This window comes from Castor canadensis, chromosome X (genome assembly GCF_047511655.1).
Source record: "Castor canadensis chromosome X, mCasCan1.hap1v2, whole genome shotgun sequence".
Taxonomy (NCBI): Eukaryota; Metazoa; Chordata; class Mammalia; order Rodentia; family Castoridae; genus Castor; species Castor canadensis.
In genome coordinates this window covers 24,705,857-24,725,241 of record NC_133405.1, presented here as the reverse complement: position 1 = coordinate 24,725,241, position 19,385 = coordinate 24,705,857, and the positions used below count along the sequence as shown (strand labels likewise).

General features: G+C 36.5%; 1 protein-coding gene across 3 annotated transcripts in view; it reads left to right on the top strand.

Annotated features, from left to right (window-relative positions):
- Positions 1 to 241: 241 nt before the first annotated feature.
- Positions 242 to 19,385, top strand: part of Slc25a14 (solute carrier family 25 member 14) — a 39,201-nt gene continuing 20,057 nt past the window's right edge. The window contains exons 1-7 of one of the 3 annotated variants that reach the window (XM_074064325.1): positions 253 to 391; positions 522 to 759; positions 5,875 to 5,968; positions 7,195 to 7,342; positions 9,861 to 9,955; positions 11,342 to 11,427; positions 16,503 to 16,598. In XM_074064325.1, the coding sequence (XP_073920426.1) occupies positions 694 to 759; positions 5,875 to 5,968; positions 7,195 to 7,342; positions 9,861 to 9,955; positions 11,342 to 11,427; positions 16,503 to 16,598 (585 nt within the window). In that variant the 5' untranslated portion in view covers positions 253 to 391; positions 522 to 693. Of the gene's footprint in view, positions 392 to 521; positions 769 to 5,874; positions 5,969 to 7,194; positions 7,343 to 9,860; positions 9,956 to 11,341; positions 11,428 to 16,502; positions 16,599 to 19,385 lie in introns of all 3 variants that reach the window. The other 2 variants (XM_074064324.1, XM_020161430.2) reach the window with 2 other exon arrangements.

The following is a 19,385-nucleotide window of genomic DNA, read 5'->3' as shown; positions in this document are numbered from 1 at the left end:
CTCCACCCTTTTCTTTTCTAGTCCTCCTACGTGCCAGGTGGGTGAGTAAACGCGGTGACAAGGCGACACTTCTGCCCCCTGTGGCGATCGCATTAACTGCAGAAGCGGCGACCTTCTCACACCTTAGCGCCCTCCTCCCATAGCTCCTGAAGGCCAGGTTTCCCACACTGGGCCTTGACACCCACAGCCTTTTAACTCCTCTGCAGCTTCCGCCTCTTATTCGCGCCTTCTTTTTTCGGCTCCGAGGGGGCGGAGTTGGACAGCTGCGCCACCGTTGCCTAGGCGACGCCTTGGTTACTTCCGTCGATCTCAATGCTTCCGGGTTGGCGCTGCGGTGGCGTTTCCGACTGTGGGAGTCTCGGCTTCCCAGTCGTCTGATGAGCCCGAGCAGGTGAGAGGGTGCTCCTGGACTTCCAGGCTGGGGAGCGGGGCTGGGCCGCGCCAGGCCGCGCGGGGCCGGGCTGGCCTGGTTCCCGGCCTGGGAGGGGCTTAACGGTCCTTTGATCTCTCTCTCCCCTCAGCTGAGTCCCTTCCCTGTCTTTCACTCTTCTGGCATCGGTGGTTTTCCTTCTTCGATTGAGCCCTGCTTCCTCGACCCCCCTGGGAGGCCGCCTCCTTCAGGCGCCTCCCTTCTCTCCACGAACTCGCTCTGACAGCTGAGGAACTGGCAAGATCCTGCTACCCAGAGGGTGAATGGGTATCTTTCCCGGAATAATCCTAATTTTTCTAAGGGTGAAGTTTGCAACGGCGGCCGTGATTGTAAGCGGAGTAAGCAAACACCTCCATTGTATTAGTGTAAGGGATGCTGTTGAAAGATGCTCCCCTTCAGTTTCTACCCCCTGTCACTCCCGAGGTCCAGGCATTGAAGGCATCTATTAAAATGCAGTTCAGTTGCTTGATTGGGATGACAGCTATTATTAACACGAATTAGTTTCTCAGACAAGGTAGCAGAGGGACTTTTCTAGTTTTCTGTCATTGGTTCCTTGTTTTCTCCCCAGGCTAAAGACGCTTAGAGTAGTCCTGAAACCTTTTCCTCCTTTTCATTCCCTGCACCATTAAGTACCTTTTTGTCTCCATTCCAGAGTTTATCTCTAACCTCACTGCCAACAAGTATCTTTGTCTGCCTTACTTCACACCATCCTGAGCCAGTCTCCCTGCTTCTCCCGTTTGTAATCCACTGTGCTTGCTGCAGCCCTACTAGACCAACCAAAATATGGATTTCCTCAAGTCACTTCCCTGTTAAAAAAAATTTACAGTGCGCCGCCAACACCTTGCTTTCCAGCCTTACTATATAACCTGCTCCTTTTACTTGTTTCAGCCAACAAGTGGATTGTGTTTTGTAGTTGAGGCCTTAATTTTTTTCTCAGTGCAAAACATGGAAACCTACCTCCACATTTGTTGCTACATTTGTGTCTATTCGTCCTGTCTCCTCCTCCACCAGTTTCCCTTACCTGCATCTATCCAGATTCAGCCTACCCTCTGTCAAAACCCAGTAATTCAGGTTCATGCTGATTGTCTCCTTTTCCATGCTTCTCTTGTTCTTATAGATGGTAGTACGCAATTTAATGCTTAATTTTTCTCTAACGAAGTACTTTGATTTCTTCCACCAGATTTAAGCTTTTAAAAGTCAAGGATTATATTTCATACAATTTTTGTCTCTGCCCCATCTCCTTGATATTATCAAGGAAAAATAGGTTGAACAGCAAATATCGTCTTGGTGTTAGAACATATTTCTATGATTTTTTCAACATGACAGTCACACTCATAACACATTGCAGGTTTGAGCATTTAGTATGACTTCTGTAAATAGTTGTTGGCTCCTAATTGTTACCTTCTGAACCCAAGAATCTCTTTCTTAAATGAGAAAGCAAGAAAGGCACCCCAAATTTCCTGAACAGATCTTTGGAGTAGTGTAGCACTGTGTAACTTATATTCTAGGACATTTTTGTTGTTTCTTGTTTGGCTATCAAGATCTTTAATCACATCTTTAGAATACATGTCAGCATTTTGAAGGCAATTTTCATTGGCTTCTTTATACATTAAAAACATTTAGTGTATATTTCTGTTTTAACTTAGTGATGGTTTCTGTCCTTATGCCCATATCTGGGGTTAGCCCACACAAGTCAAAATAATTTTAAGAGGTCTTGGGGATTGTTTCACACAAGTAATTCTCTGCAACAAAAGCCAGAGAGGAGGATATATAGGCAGAGAATATTTGGGAATCAGGGATGTGTCGTTTATAGGATGTGTAGGATTGACCAGGTCCAGCAAGTTACCTTCTGGTTTCCCCTGTAATCTTTTATATGCAGACTGCGTATATAGGTTCAATATATCACATTGTAAAACCAACTGTTTAAAGGATGTGTACTCAATTCTGCTCTAGCTATTCTAAGGCATATAAAAAATGATATATGGTGTCTGCCTTCAGGGATCTTAACTATTTAAGAGAGGAAGTAATATGGAACAACTAGAAGGTAAACCTCATACTAGTCATTATTTTTATGCATGGATTTAAGATACAGAAGAAATGAATGAAAGTTCAAAAGCTTTAGAATAGGTGTGATATAACATGCATGCGTGTGTGCAGCCTTATGTAAAAGACTCAGAGTACGCTGACAATCTAATGATTTTAGTAGTGTGATATGACTCCCTAAAAAGCAATTGCAGTTTTCAGCTACAGTAATTGAAGTAAAGTCTATAGAATGAAGAATATGATCAGGAATATTTAGATAGGTATCTTCAAATATTTGAAGGACTCCCCTAGGGAAAAAGAGTACATTTGTTCAGTATTGCCTCCACACTGGGCTTGTATAAGGAAAGTCTGTGTAAAACCAGACCTAATCAACAACGATACAGAATGTCTTCATGAGATTCTTTTTTCTCTGATGGTACTGGGAGTTTGAACTCAGGGCTTTGAGCATGCTAGGCAGGTGTTCTACTGCTTGAGCCATACCCTGGCCCCATAAGAGTCTTTTCTAACACTGGAGTGAAAAAGATTTTATTATCAGATGTGAATGGGGAGGTGGCAATAGGGGCAGTTTTAGGTTTGTCTAGGAGTCTTCAGACTTGGATTTCATGGACCAGGAAAGTTTAAATGAAAGTATGGTGAGGGGCCACAAATACAGGTCAGTCAAGCTTATTTTGCTAAGTAAAGACAAACAAACAAAATCAACTACCAATTGTTATTATCATTTCATACAAGAAGGGGGTTTCAATATTCCAGGAGTATGAAAAAAATGTGGTCTGATAGTAGTCCTTTATTTTAAACAGTTAGCTGAAAAGAAGCCCTAGATATTTTTCCATATCACTTCAGAATTGTGAAAACTTCGTTAGGGAACCCCTGGGCTAATTGGCCCAAAATTCAATGATCTTTCTGCTTCCTGTGATGGCTTGATTCCCTGCCTTTTACTGATTCATGTTTCCTGAACCTTGAGCACACTGTCCTTATTTAATGGCTAGAGAGCAGATACTAAAGTTCTAATAGAGGTTTTCTCTGTAATGAGAAGTGAGAAAAGAAGTTATAAAGAGAAAGTTTTGGGGAGAAGCCCAGCAGCTGTCTGAAATGTTTAAGACTATTTGGGGGAATGTCTAAATGTGTCAATGGAGAGTGATTTTTTTTCCCATAAACCCAGAGAGGGAACATGCCATCAGCTTCTTTTCCTTCTTTACTCTCTCACCATGTGTTGTGTTTTACTATCAATTCTAATCTTAAAATATAGGCATAGCTAAAAATGTTGATAAGGTAGTATTTAGTATTTAAGACTTATTTCAGCTGGGCATGGTGGCTCATGCCTATAATCCCAGCTACTCAGAGGGTGAACATTGGGAGGATTGTGGTTTAAGGCCAGTCCTGGTAGCAGAAAGTTAGCGAGACACTATCTCAGTCAATAAACCAGGTGTGATGGTGTGTGCCTGTCTTCCCAGCTTTGATGGAGGCTGCAGGTAGGAGGACTAAAACTTGAGACTGTACCTGAAAAATAACTAAAAAGCCAAAAAGGGCTAGGGGGATGACTGAAGTGGTTGAGTGCCTGCTTAGCAAGCACAAGGCATTGAGTTCTAGCTCCAGTATCACACATGCACAAAAAGACTTACTTCAAGCTGCAGTTGATATTTGAAGTATCCGTTCCTACTTTGCACTATTTTTTCAGCAAATTTCCTTCAATAGGACTGTCTCTAGACTCTGTATGTACTATGCTTGAAAGGAAGTTTCTATAATTATTTTTGTGGCCTGTAACTAAAACATTTATCCATATGCTTGCTGTCCTCTCTGGGAAATTGCTCTTTGCTTGGTTACAGAGAATTCCTTATGTAGAAACGAATTGAAGCCATGTCTACTATACAAAGAGTCTGTGACTCAAGGTGCTAAACCCAGATTGGAAATGGGGGAGAAGGGCAGAAAGTATTATCTGTTAAAGCAAAATTTGGGGACTTAAAATTTCAGAATTATAAATAATGTTAATCAGATAACTATTATTGCACTAGGTGCCAGGTACTTTTCTAGGTGTATTATATATATAGCTTAATTTTCACAACAACTGTATGGTATAGCTTTTAATATTCCCATTTTATAATTCAGAAAATAGAGATATAGAGAGGTTGACCAATTTGCCCAGAGACACAGAACTAGTAAGTGGTTCTGACTAGTAATCAGGAGTTGAATCTGGATTTTAATTTAGGTTATCCAACATCATCATATTCTTCCTGACCATAAGCCACCTGAGGTAGCCTTTGAAATTCAGAAGTATACATAACTGTGAAGCTCTGAAAAAAGAATATTTAAAGGAAATCTGAGAGTGCATGCGAAGAAAAGATCATACTGTAAGTTAGACCAGGATTTATCAGGTGATGCCAAGAGCAGTAGTTCTTAAGGGTGAAAGTGTCAGCTTTCTTGGGAACTTGCACATTCTCAGGGCCAGACCCGGAGCATAAATCAGAAACTCTAGGGGAGAGGCCCAGCAGTCCATGTTTTAATATACCTTCGGGATGATTCTGGTACTTGCTAAAATTTGAAAAACACTATCTAAAGGCCAGACTTATAGAAAAAAAATCCAACACTGAAGGGGCTGAGAGTAACAGCAAAAGAGAAGAAAGATAAAAAGGTTGAAGATGTTAGACCTAACGAGTGGGATGGCAAAGAAGAAAAAGGGACTGGGAGCAGAATATATAATTAAATAATCAGAATGTAAAAGAGCAGTATTTGTCCATATGCATATGTTTTAAAAGGTCAGGAAAAAGAAAATGAGATATATTAAATGGATTTATGTTAAATGTCAGAGAGTAGAGACATACCCATATTGCTGTCATTCCTGTGGGGGCCAGAAGGAAGGTGAAAAGGGGCTGAGCTTAGCCCAGGCCTATTCAGGTGGCTAGTTGTATATAGTTAGAAGTAGTTCCCAGAACTCAAACCCTAAAGTTTGCTGGAGAGATGAGAGGCTGAAAAGTAGTGGTGTCAGCTTTGCACCTGAATCAAGCTAACTGAATACCATGAACTGCTTTTATAAGATGCCTCTCAGCCTAGATAACTTGAATTCTAGGTTCCTTCACTTGTAATTGTCTGGTCAAATGTCTAAGTTGGGTGTGCTGGATGGACACCTCTTCTTTGGGTGGGGAAGAGTATAATATTTAATAAACCAGAGAGAATAAGGGGTACAGGTTGATCTTTGAGTGACTTGCACACCTATTCCTACTGAATAGTATTAAAGAGCAAATGCATGATCATCCAGCACAGGACCCCACATTTTGTGTCATTTCACTTAGTAGGATTTTTTGTCTACATCTGTTTTATTTAACAATTTTGTTGATCTAAATTATATGATCAAATGCTAACAAATGCTTTTCACTCTTGTGCCTTGTTCTGATTTGTGTTATTTTTAGCACCAGAAAAGTTCCACTGTAAGCCATGAGATGTCTGGTCTGAATTGGAAACCCTTTGTATATGGCGGCCTTGCCTCTATTGTTGCTGAGTTTGGTAAGAGTGTAAAAAAATGATAAGTATGCATTATGCAATAGATGGTGATGTATGGTGACAGTTATTTTTTGGTGAAAAGTAGAGAAAAATAAACATGTGTTTTTTGTTTTAAAAATTATTGCCTCAAAGCCATCAAGTAATATTTCTGAGAAAGTACTGCTAATAGTTCAGCAACTGAAGTTAAGAAAAATCAAACTTTGGAAGCTTTTTTGACATTTTAGTGATTTTTTAATTTTCTAGGCTTAATATGCATGAAAATACAGAAGGAGTTGTGTATGATAGCGGTTTCTGCTGTTTTTCTGTACTAATGGTTTTTCTTTTGTGCTAAGTTGTTTATAACTTTCTTTGTAAGTACCCAAGCTTCTTTGTTTCAAAACTCGGTCCTAAACTAACAAGACTGAACAAGATTCTTCTCTATTTCATTTTAATTTTGAAATGTTTTAAGACTGTGATTTTTTCATTTTCCAGATTTTTCTCTTTCCTTAACTATTCATAAGTGGCTACAATCCACTAATCTTTGTTAATGTTTTTGGTATGTGCTCTGGTGTTGTGATATCCAGGTCACAAGTGTCTATAACTACATAATGACCTTACTAGTTTTAGACCTTGGACATTCCTTGAAATAGATTTTGTCAGTGTAGAGACCACTTCTATGTGTTGATATAAGAAATTCCACCCTTAGGCACTCTGCTAGCATTAGTCCTGAATTATCAAAGGAAAGAGGATTAGTAGAACTAAATAGGACTTTGCCATTATCTTTCATAATATTAAGGAGCTGTTTGTTTTAAACAGATAAAAAAATCACACACACATTTTTTAACAGAATATAAGAACATCTGGAGCAGCAAGTCCATGTTTTCCTGCATTTGTGAAAATTTGGGAGATTCTATGAGGGAGAGATGGGGAGGTTTGAGGTGGGAGGGGATGGGTGAAAGAGATGATAAATGCTGTATTGTATGTTACAGATGAAATTAAAGTAACATTTAAATCTTAAACCACTTTATATGTTACAATGTCAGGTATACTACAGGTCAGATTGTGCTGCTTAGATAGTCTGGTACATTTCACTTTATCACATACAAACAACTCGTCCTCTGGCAGTGGTGTTCTAGTTGTGATCTTCTGTATGTTATGCTCTTTCTTAGGTTTCAGGTATTGTCCTTACATTTAACAAAAACTTAACTGTGACTCTGGAAATACTTATAAGCGAGTGTGTTCCTTTATAGGAACTTTCCCTGTGGACCTTACTAAAACACGACTTCAAGTCCAAGGCCAAAGCATCGATGTCCGTTTCAAAGAGATAAAATATAGAGGGATGTTTCATGCCCTGTTCCGAATCTATAAAGAAGAAGGTGTATTGGCACTGTATTCAGGGTAAGACTGGATTCCTTCCTTATATCATGAACAGAAATGCTTTTTCAAAAGGCCACACATTTCAACTGTAGATAGTTTATGCCCTTCGTAGTCACCATTTCAATTTGAAATTCTGTATCAATGGGCCAGTTTATATTAAACCTGCTTGCAAATCTTGAGCTTTGAATGTTGTGTTCATCTAGCTGTAGGTAATACATGTTAAAATGGATACTTCATGGCAGCATAGGCTTTCTCCTGCTTTTCTGAGACTCACCAATGGCCTTGTTAGCAGCAGCACTAATTAACCCATATATTTTTGTAATATTTTCCCTGAGTTGGCAAATACTGACTTCCTTTAAGATTTTTCTCTGTAAAGAAATATTATTCTGGCAATTTAAACAGAAATGTAGAGTGACAGAGAGGGAGACAGATTTAGTTTGGTCAAGTTTTGATTTTCCATCAGCTTGTTCAGTATGTAGTTTATGTGCTGCCAATTTCCTAGGCTATCGTAATTCTAGGCTACCAGTTTATTGCTCAGAGAATGGAAATCAATTTTATTATTAACCTATATTATGCTTATTTAAAAGATAATTTTCTTGGAGAGAAAAAAATCAAGTCATCATCCTGAAGCAGTCGATTCATGGATCATCTGTTTTACCTTGTTCTTTGATCAGCATGGATAATCACAAGATTTTTTCCTGATCTCAAGAAAAAAGTCATAAATATGCATATTTAGTCATCATTTTCCAATCCTAACTATTTGAACTGTTGCTGCCTTTCTATTTATATCTCCTAAAGTGTAGTTCAGCAATTTGGAGGTTTCTCAAAGGAGGTATGAGTGAGAATGTCTCCAGTTTATGAGCAGAACTAAATAGGTTGAGATCTTGGCTTTAGTACTAGTTTGTTGGTAGAGTTAATGAGATAGTTTTAACTGTTAACTAATGAGGTAGGTAATAGTATATAATTATTTTTGTACATTGCTAGATTCAATTTGCTAATCTTTTTAAAAGGAGTTTTGCATCTAAGTTCACAGGAAATATTGGTCTATAGCTTTCTTTTTTTTTGTACTATTCTTTGTTTGGTTTTGGTATCAAAATGCATTGGGAAGCATTCCCTCTTCTGTTTTCTGGAAGAGATTGTATATGATTGGTGTTCATTCTATAAATGTTTGGTAGAATTTCTCAGTAAAATTACCTGTGCCTGGAGATTTTTTTGGAGCTTGAAAATTATTAATTCAAATTATTTAATGTTGTCTTAGTTTGTGCCACTATAACAAAAGACTATTGACTTGGTGGCTTATAAACAACAGGAATTTGCTTCTCACAGTTCTGGAGATTGGGTTCTGGTAAGTTCTCTCTTATGGGTTGCAGATTTCTTGTATGTACATATGACAGAAAGAGCAAGTGCTGTATGGGATTTTTTTTCAAGTAAACCAGGAGAGTTTATTGAGATAGAAAAGTGTAAAGTGGGAGAATTGAGCCCCCAGTGTTGGGGGGGTTCCAAGGAGTGGTCTTTTTTTTTAATAGTATTAATGCCACTGCATCACACTTGTGACCTATTTATTTCCCAAAGGCTCTGATTTCTAATCCCATCACATTGGGGTTAGGATATCAATTTGTGACTTGTTGGGAGAGGATGCAAATGTTCAGTCCATTACAGTGGTTATGGAACTTATTCAGATTATCTATTTTATCTTAATTGAGTTTTGGTAGTTTGCAGTTTTCAAGGAAGTACTCAATTTTTTCAATTTACTGCATTTATCAGCATACAGTTGTTTATGCTATTCCTTTGTCCTTTTGATGGCTGCAGGACTTACAGCACTGTGCTATTTCATTCCTGATACTGGGGATTTTTATCTTCTATCTTTTTATCTCTGTGAGTCCTGCTAGAGGTTTATCAATTTTATTAATTTTTTTCAAAGAGTCAACTTTTTGTTTCATAGATTTTTCTCTGTTTTCCTATTTTCAATTCATTGATTTATGTTCTTCTTAATTTTCTTCCTTCTGCCTGCTTTGCATTTGTTTTCCTCTTTTCTAGTTTCTTGCAATAGGAAATTAGATTATTGATTTGAGACTTTCTCTGTTTTTTAATGTGTATACTTTGTGCATAAATTTCCCTCAGCACTGCTTTGTCTATATCTCATATATTTTAATAAAATGAATATTAATTTTCAGGTCTATGTATCAAAAATTTCTTTTGAGATGTTCTCTGACCAATGGATTATTTAGACATGTGTTATTTAAGTGAGCATTTTCCTTATTGATTTCTCCTTTGCTTCCATTATGGCCAGAGAATATACTCTATACAACTTCAGTTGTTTTAAACTTGTTGAGATTTGTTTTATGACCCAGGATGTGTGCTTTCTTGGTCAATATTTCATGGTGCTTGAAAAAAATGCATATTTTGCTGTTGTTGGGTGGAATGAGGTGGGTAAAATAAATGATATCTATCTACCTATCTATCTATATATTTATCCTGAAAATGCATATCAAGTAAAATTAACTTTTCTTTATTTCTCTTTTTTTTTCGTGGGGGGCAGAATTGCTCCTGCTTTACTAAGACAGGCATCGTATGGCACCATTAAAATTGGGATTTACCAAAGCCTGAAGCGATTATTTGTAGAACGTTTGGAAGGTCAGTATACTTAACACTCTATTGAGGTGATCCTCAAAGGGATCATGCTTGATGTGAAGTGTTTATCACGTGATGTCTGAGAATGGACGACTACAAGTACAAAGTGAGCTTGTATTGACTTGGGATAAATCGTGGCAGAGGTGATACATAGGTTAGAGGAAGCTGCTTTTCAAATTCGTCTTTTTCCATCAATAAGAATGCTTCTGGTTATCTCTAAGGAAGCATGCAACAATCATGTCCAGAAAAATTAGTGCTATCCTCATCAGAAAGAGGATTTTAACTATCAGACATTTTTTAGTTGCCAATTTTGATAAGCCTTTTTTAGGTAGATTAATTTTAGCCTATTACGTTCTAGATTCTGATATACTTATAGACACCTTACCCATGTGCAACATGGCCTCTATTTTCTGCTGTAGAATTTTCAGCCTGATACTAAGTAGTTATTTTACCACAGGCCTGGGGATGTTGGATGGTTGGGAACAGGTGGAGAGCCTTTCAGTTAGTAATGCCTTTTGAATCACTTTATTACCCTAAATTATCCTTTTCTGGAGCCTCTTCTTTGGGAATCCTGAAAAGTTCCCTTTCTCATCTTTCTAAGGTAATTTCCTTTCATAGATTCTTCTTTTGGGTTTACTGAGTTTCTATTTGTAGGCTCTTTATGGTGGGAAGGAGTGGTGAAGATTGAATTTTCTTTGTAGAACAATGTACTCTGTGATTTCTGTGTGCTCTTTTTCCTAGCTGAGAGTATTTTGTTCTAAATTATTGCATTTTTGGACTGAGGGTATACCTCAGTGGTAGAGTGCTTGCCTAACATATGTGAGATCCCGATTTTGCTCCTCAACACTGCAAAAGTAAATAAATTACTGATTTTTCACATTTGACCACAGAAGTATTCCATAAATAAACAGAGGCTAGGAGATATGAATATCCAGATAACTTTTCTATTAGACATAAGATTTTATTATTTAATTATTTAATTTTGGCAGTACTGGGGGTAAGACTTTATCTTTTCACATCCAGTTCTTGAGTCTTTACAGTTGGTAGTTAATCATGAAAGACTTTTAAAAAAAGATTAGTTATATGTTTGAAGTGGTTGAAAGGGAAATAACCACATCCTGAATTGATGTAGTGTTGACAGTTATGTAGAAGAATAGGACATATTCCAGTATCTTTTAGAAATAATAATTTATATTTTATAATTTTTATATATTTTATACTGAGTTGGGATCTAGAAATATTTGTGTTTCTTTATTTTGGTAAGCTTTGTAGGTCATTTCTAAAGTCATTTCTCTGGTCAAGGTTCCCTTTCTCTGATAGCTCAGTACTCTCCTCTCAGAAATTAGTGCCTAATAAAAGCAGACATTTCTTTTTTTATCCTTTTTACAGATGAAACTCTTCTAATTAATATGATTTGTGGGGTAGTGTCAGGAGTGATATCTTCTACTATAGCCAATCCCACTGATGTTCTGAAGGTAAGAGAGATGTCTGCAGTGTAATTTGAAAAGAAAACAAGTTTTATGTTAGATTCCTACTCTGTCCATTGCCAGCTGTAAAAGCTTATGCAAATCACTTAATTGCATCAAGCTTGATTCAGTTTCCTCATTTGTAAAATGAAGTTAATGCAATGCTTATAACATAGAGCTTCGAAGAACTAGAGGTAATATGTGTAAACTGCCTAACATTGTACATGGTAGTAGTGCTAAATAAATAGTAGTCAATTTATTATGATATGCATTGGTCTACAAGCTAGGGTATGCAAGCTCTTATAGGTTCTTTTCAAGGGCTGTGCAGTTTTAAAGGAATCAGTGTCCAGATCCTTTACTTCCGTTTGTATTCTTTCCTAAAACTGGTCTGAGAGTAAATCTGTATTTCTAATAGCCATTTTTCCATTTTACAAAAGAAACATATCCCTTACCCATTCCAAATCTTCATATGGTTTGTTGACCTGTGGTATCAGAGATAAATTGAGATATGGTTTTTGGAGAAGTCTCCTTTAATAACTAAATGGGTTACCTTAAATTTGTACCACCTCTATCTTTCCCTGTCTTATCCATGTTTCTATTAGGGGTGAAATTTAGCTTTAAAATAGTATATTTTGGTCTGTTTTGGGATATTCTGCATTTAGAAACAGCACTATGAATTACTGGTGCTGATTTGTTAAGAATATAATTGGATTTCTTTAAGGTTGTATCAAATCCCAGAATAAAACACTTATTTAAATATCAGTCTTCATTTTCCCTATTTCATAAGTGGTAAATATTTCTTTTTATTAATGTATTTAAATTTATGATTGATTTAAAGCACTAAATATATCGTTAGATAAGCAAAAGGCTCTCAAGTTTTTAAAAATTATTTTAAGGGGACTGTGAGACAAAAGCAAGAGGATACATACTTTATTTCAGCACTGGTGAAACCATAAGTGGTTAGGTTAGTGAAGAACTGATCTATTGTAATTCACAGAGTTTTGAGAACTTAGTGAGTGACATGAAAAGTAGTACCACATGTGAAAGAAACCACTGGTGGTTGACAGAGAAAAAATATGAAATAATCTTTTTGGATTAAAGTCAGCATAATTTAGCTATAGATTTTTATATCACTTTAGGTGTAAAGAATACATATTTATGAAGAGAAATGACTATCCTTAAACTCTAGAATATTTGTAATATAATTATACTTGTTAGAATGTGCTTTTCAAGAAAAATAATACTCAACTCCCTGAAACTTCCTTTCTTATCCGTCTGGATCCTACACTTAATCACCTTAGCCACCCTCATCAATTTCCTGTCCCTGTGAACTCTCTGGCAAAATTACCACCATTGACAAATGCTACCATCTACCCTTTGCTTTCTTATACCTCAGTAGTGATACCTCAGAGTGATCCTGGACAGGAGGGAAGTCACAATTTCAGACTGTGACCCTGTCAGTCTGATTTATAAACACAATTGGGCCTTTCAGTTCTTTCACTTATCCTTGGACAGCTCATTTTTCCTATCCTCAAGGGCATTTTAAATCTTCAAGCTTTCTTCTTTCATCTCCTCATTTCTCTTTCAGCCGACCACATTACCATCTATGACCTGTCAACTTCTTGACCTTACCACTTTTCAATTATAAATTTCTCCACACTTATACCTACCTGCACATTGTCTCTACTGTAGTGGTTCTCAAAACATGATTCTTCAGACCCGCAGCATCAGCATTACCTGGGAACTTGTTAGAAATGCACATTCTGGAGCCTCACCTTACACTTACTCAATTGGCAAGAGTGTAATGTGGCCCAGTTTGTGTTTTGAAAAGACTTCCAGATGATTTGCATACATGATCAAACTTAAAAAAAAGGGCTTTACTCTGGTCTTACTTACTTCTGTTTCATTAGGGACCTTTCTGTATCATTTATACTTTCCCCCCTTATTTTTAGCCTCTTCCTCTGTACTGGTTAGCTCCCCTTAAATGATAAATATATTCAAGTCTGTCTTGCTTAAAATACTTTCTCCTGACCCTCTAATTTCCTCAAAACACCACCCTCTCTTTTCCTTCCCTTATCCAATTTCACAAGAGTAGTCTTCACGTTCCATTCCCTTGCATAACCTGCTGTAATCACTTGTGCTACTTGACTGAAACTACTCTCCTGAGAGTCAGCAGCAATGTCCACATTATCCAATCCGGTGGTTTTTGTTCTCATTTTACTTAACCTATTTAACTAATTTTTTCCTGCTTGAAGTTCTTCAGTTTTGATTCTTCTCCCAGGTTTCATGCTCCTTCATTTTGTTTGAGAGTTTCTTTTTTCTGCACCTACCCCACATGTCTTTTCTCCCACCCAAGATTCTATTCTTAGCTATTTTGTCTTCTACAATCTCTTCTTGATCAACCATTTTCATTTGTTAAGACTTTAGCTCTCACTATATTACAGGCCAAGCTGTAACAAGGAAACTAAAAAATACAGTGGCCCAAACAAGATATGAGTTCATTTTTCCCTCATGTTGCAGTCGAGAGGAGAGCAAATTATGCTGATTTGGCAGTTCTACTCCATGCAGTCATCCAGGACCCAGGTTCTTTCAGTTATGCTGCACATCCATCTTCTAGGTTAGAAAACTACTGCCTGTAGACTGAATCTGACCTGCTGTCTGTTGTAAATAAAGTTTTATTGGAACACACACTTTATTTTTTTTATGTATTGTCTATGGTTGTTTTTGTGTTTCTGTAGCAGAACTGAATTGTTGTGACAGGCTGCAAGCCCTACAAAGTCTAATATATTTACTCCCTGGCCCTTTACAGAAAAAGTATGCCGACCACTGTACAATGGTATTGTTTTAGGCTGTATAGTTGAAGTTGGGCCACCATCACACCAGTATTCCAGCCCGTGGAAAGACAGAGTCAGAGAAAAGCAATTTCTTTTTGTTTTGCCAAAAATAAAATCAGATTAACTTAGGAAAAATTTTTAAAGTTTATTTTTATGCAGCAAGAGAAAGTATAGATTGTAATCCAGAAGACTTCCAACCAAGTGGTAAGAAGCTCCCCTTATAGCAGTTACAGCAGAGTTCATAATGCATAAAGGAGGATTATAGGAAGATTGGTTCCAGGATCCCTGTGGATACCAAAATTCTCGGATGCTCCAGTCCCTTATATAAAATGCCATAGTATTTGCATATAACATATACACATCCTTCTGTATACTTTAAATCATCTCTAGATTACTTATAATACTTAATGTATTATAAATGCTATGTAAATGAGTATTATTCTGTATTGCTGAAGGAATGGTGACAAGGAAAAAGTCGATAAATATTCAGTACAAATGCAAGTTTTTTTCCAAGTATATTTGATCAGTGGTTAGTTGAATTCACAGATACAGAAGGACTGACCTTTTTTTTTTTGCAGTGCTGGAGTTTGAACTCAGGGCCTACACCTTGAGCCACTCCACCAGCCCATTTTTGTGAAGGATTTTTTTGAGATAGGGTCTCATGAACTATTTGCCTGGTTTGGTTTTAAACCACGATCCTCCTGATCTCTGCTTCCTGAGTAGCTAGGATTACAGGTGTGAGCCACTGGTGCCTGGCAGGGCTGATATTTTTGATATATTATTCTTTTTAAGGCAAATAGAGCTGTTTAAGGTGATTTGTCTATAATCAATCAGTTCCAGTTCTCTGAGTCATGCTGACAAGGACATAAAGCAATTGGAGATAGTGTTTTGGGGAAATAAGGATAACTTAAGTTTTAGATGATGAGTGGTTGGTGTTGAGGTATAGCTCAACTGTTGCCTCCATTTTTAACCTTGGCAGTTTAAACCTTTGTGTAGTTTTTGATAAACAATTTCAAACATACACAAAAAATAGAGAAAAATCTAGTATAGTGACCATCTTTGTATGCATCACCTAGATTCACCCATGTTACTCTAGTCCTAGTCCTGCTCAGGAATCACTTCCTTGAACAAGTTTTCTACTTACTCAGGGTAGTTTTGATATGTCATTGTGATAGTTTACGTCTTGGTTTCATTGGACTAGAGTTTTATTTGAAAGCTTTTAGTAGTTGCACTTAACTTTCTGCATAAAAGCTTGCTGCTGTTACATGACTTAGCAAGGGAATTCACTGAAACCAAAAATGGTAGAGTTGTGCTTCATGAAAATCAGGCCTACATTTTGGGCCACTACTATTTAGTGACTGACGACTATAATTCTGTGTGTGTAGAGTCTGTGGGAAATTGCACCAAATCTTTTACATGGCTATTTAATGCCATATTTCCTTTCTCGCAGCTCTCATAGGTCACTTGGCCGAATATAATATCATACTTTTAACAAGTAAAAATTAATTTAAGGTTTTGTAAACATAAAATTATATTTTAAAACATTTTTGCTTTTTATAATTATATAAGCAATGCATGCTCAGTATAGAAAGAAATGGAAGACAGAAAAAAAACACAAAAGAGAAAAATGCTCACTTGTAGCCTCACCATCAGATATAAACCACTGTTAATATTTGGCTATGTATGTTCATCTAGTCTCCTTGCTTGTGTTTATAGATTTTTTAACTTTATATGTTTTAACTAAAATTACGTATTGTTTTATAACCCTTTTTCTATTTATCAATTAATTTTCTATGTTTTCCAATGTCGACAGATAGTCTATAAAAGTACATTTTATGACTCTGTAATATTCCTTCTATTTCATTAAATGAATGTGTGATAATTAATGTAACCAATCTGTTGTCGTTTTAGACATTTAGTTTGTCTCTAACATTTACTAAACTAATTGTATTTTAAGAATTATTTTCTACTCTCACTGAATGCCTGTTCTTTTCCCAAATTTTTCTTCCAACTCCAAAAAGTATAGACTTAGTGTAAATAATGTAAGGTTAATGAAAATCATCTTTATAAAATATACTTTGATAAGGTTACATTATTTCTGTACAGTTTATTTAGCTTATTAATTTAATCATAATATCAGAGATTTGTTTTTGAGATTTCCCAAATACTTTTTCTTAATTTTAAATGACTGACATATCTCATCTTGGTTTTCCCTATCAAAATAAAAACGTTCACCTATTCTTATTTTAGATTCGAATGCAGGCTCAAGGAAACTTGTTCCAAGGAAGCATGATTGGCAGCTTCATTGATATATACCAGCAAGAAGGTACCAGGGGTCTGTGGAGAGTGAGTGCTCTTTCCCTGTATTGTTCTATACTCTCAGTAACTAGAATTTGCAAAGAATACTTTTTTATCTATAAAGCCATAAAATTGTGAGTCACACCCCACCATAAAGGTAAGAAGCCCCGTATCACTTGTGAAAGGACCAAAACTTACCATTGATCTTTGTTTCTGCTTTAATGTTTGAGGATTGTATACATGGGAAAAGTGATTACTTTGTGATAGCCATTTTGATGTGTTCAAATTCCCATTGAATTTAGTTCTTCATTGTAGTTTTGTGCTAAACACAGCAGTATTGTCTATGATAGTTGCTGTATGCTTCTGTTCAAAGTTGTTATCTAAAATGATGTTTTTGATCTTATAGAAAGTAAAAGATGAACTGTAAAATATTGAGACAATACACAAAATTAGAAAGAAAAATTTCGGTATTCCCACCATCTAGAAATAATCACTGTGAACATTTTGTCATATTATCTTCTAATCTTCTATTTATACTTTGCTTTTTTGTTGTTATTGTTACTATAACTTTTAATCTATTGTGATCACTGAATGTTCTAATTGTAAATAAGTCTACTGGTAGAGTATGCAGAGAATGGAATGGGAAACCCATTGATAGACTTCTATTCTTTTTTGCAGGTACTGAGTTTTGAACTCAGGACCTTGCACTTGCACAAGCAATTCTACCGTTCGAACCATGCCCCTAGCCCTAAATTGTTTCTTTTTCTTTTTGGCAGTACTGGGGATTAAGCTCAAACTCACTTACTGGGCAAGTACTCTACTTGAGTCATGCCCCAGTCCAGATAGACTTCTAAATAAAAAACGAGAGCTTTGCTATTTTTCTTCCTTTATAATTTTCCACAATTATTTTTATTATAAAAATTCAAACATAAAGAAAAGTTGAACTGTGAATACTAGTTAGTCATGACCTGGATTAAACAACTGATGAAATTTGTCCGTATTTGCTTCATTTTATGTGTAGATGCACACACATATACATTGTTTTGATAAAGTATATGAAAGTAAGTTATAGACATTATGGCACTCCCCTAAATACTTCATTATGCATCTCCTAAGAATAGGAAAATTGTTCTACATGATAGCAATATCATTATCACATGAAAGGAAATTAATTATAAGTCCCTAATTCTTAATACCCAGTCCATATTAAAATTTCCTCTATTAATGAGACCAGGCTAGTTTTCATATAGAATATTTCCATGTAGTGCTTCACTTGTTCCTCTATCCCTGTTTCCTATAAACCGACACATGAGACCATTGGCTTGATTATATTCATGTTAAGCATTTTTGGTAAGAGAGTATCATAGGTGTATTTCATAGTGTCTCACAGCAGGAGGTACATGTTAGGTTGCTCCATGACTAGTGGTGCCAAGTTTGATTACTCAGTAAGATGGTGTCTGGCAGGTCTCATTGTTGTAAATGGTAACTTTTCTTCTCTTTGCAATTAGCAAGTAATTTGTTGGGTGATATTCTAGCAACATGCATATATACTAATACCTAATGACTGAACATAACTACTTTTATGATCCAGGTTGCTTACATGATCCAGGTATATGATGTAAAGAAGCAAAGTACATTGTGCTATGTGTTCATTTGAGACAAACATTTTTTATTTTCATATTTAAAATACAGGAATTTTTCTTCAAACCCCTGATCCTCTTAGTCTATTGTATTTTTCCTGCTTTGGTTGTAACAGAGGTACTAAAAGCATTTCGCTTTGTTTTTAACTCCATTTAAGAAAAAACAACAGGAGTTTAGTAACGAAGTATAACTGGCACTTAAATCAGAGTTGGGGTGACAGTGTGTGGTGAGGCCTGTGGTGAACTGGAGAGCACTGGCCCTGTTGAAAGAGGACAGCTGTTCCTCAGCTATAACCTTTTGCTCCCCTGTATTGATAGCAAGCCAGTGTAGTCTTTCAAGGGACCAGAAAAGAGAAGCTGGAAACTTGCATTTCTATGTGAAATACCTTAATTCTTCAAATGTTGACAAGTAATTGAATCTTTTAGAAGTACTGTGAGCCACAAAAAGCAGGTCTGTGGCCCGAATTCAGCTCACGGACCCCAGTTTGGGGACTTGCTGTTCACTAAAATAGCCTTCTGGGAAGGTCACCCTCTTTACCACAGTGAAGCTGGTGGAAGAATCAGAGACAAAGGCACTGTTTGGCTATATCAGCAGAATCAAGCATCTTGGCACAGCTGTATCACTCCCACTTTATAAATAGAGTTTGGGAATTTAGAGGTGATTGAACACTTTAATATAAAGAGATACCCCAAAAACCATTTATCCCCATGGCATATTATTTTCAGTTTTTATGGTTTATTTTCATTTATTCCTCAGCTTTACTGAGGTATGATTGATAAAAATTGTACATATTTCAGGGGTATAATGTTAATTTTAATTATTTAAACAGCTATAAGGGTAAACCATTCCTTATAAAAATGTAAAAAATATACAAATGCATAAAAATGAAAATTAACTTATCTTTTATCCTAATCCCAGAAAAATATTTTAATGTATTTCCTTTTAATCCTTTCTAAAATATTGACAAATATGTGTGGGACTGGAGTTTGAACTTAAAGCTTCGAGCTTGCAAAGCAGGCACTTTACCACTTGAGCCACACCTCCAGTCCATTTTGTTCTGGTTATCTTGGCGATGGGGGTCTTATGAACTATTTGCCTGGACTGGGCTCAAACCCTGATCCTCATGAACTCAGCCTCCCAAGTAGCTAGGATTACAGGCATGAGCCACTGGCGCCTGGCTCATACTTACCTTCT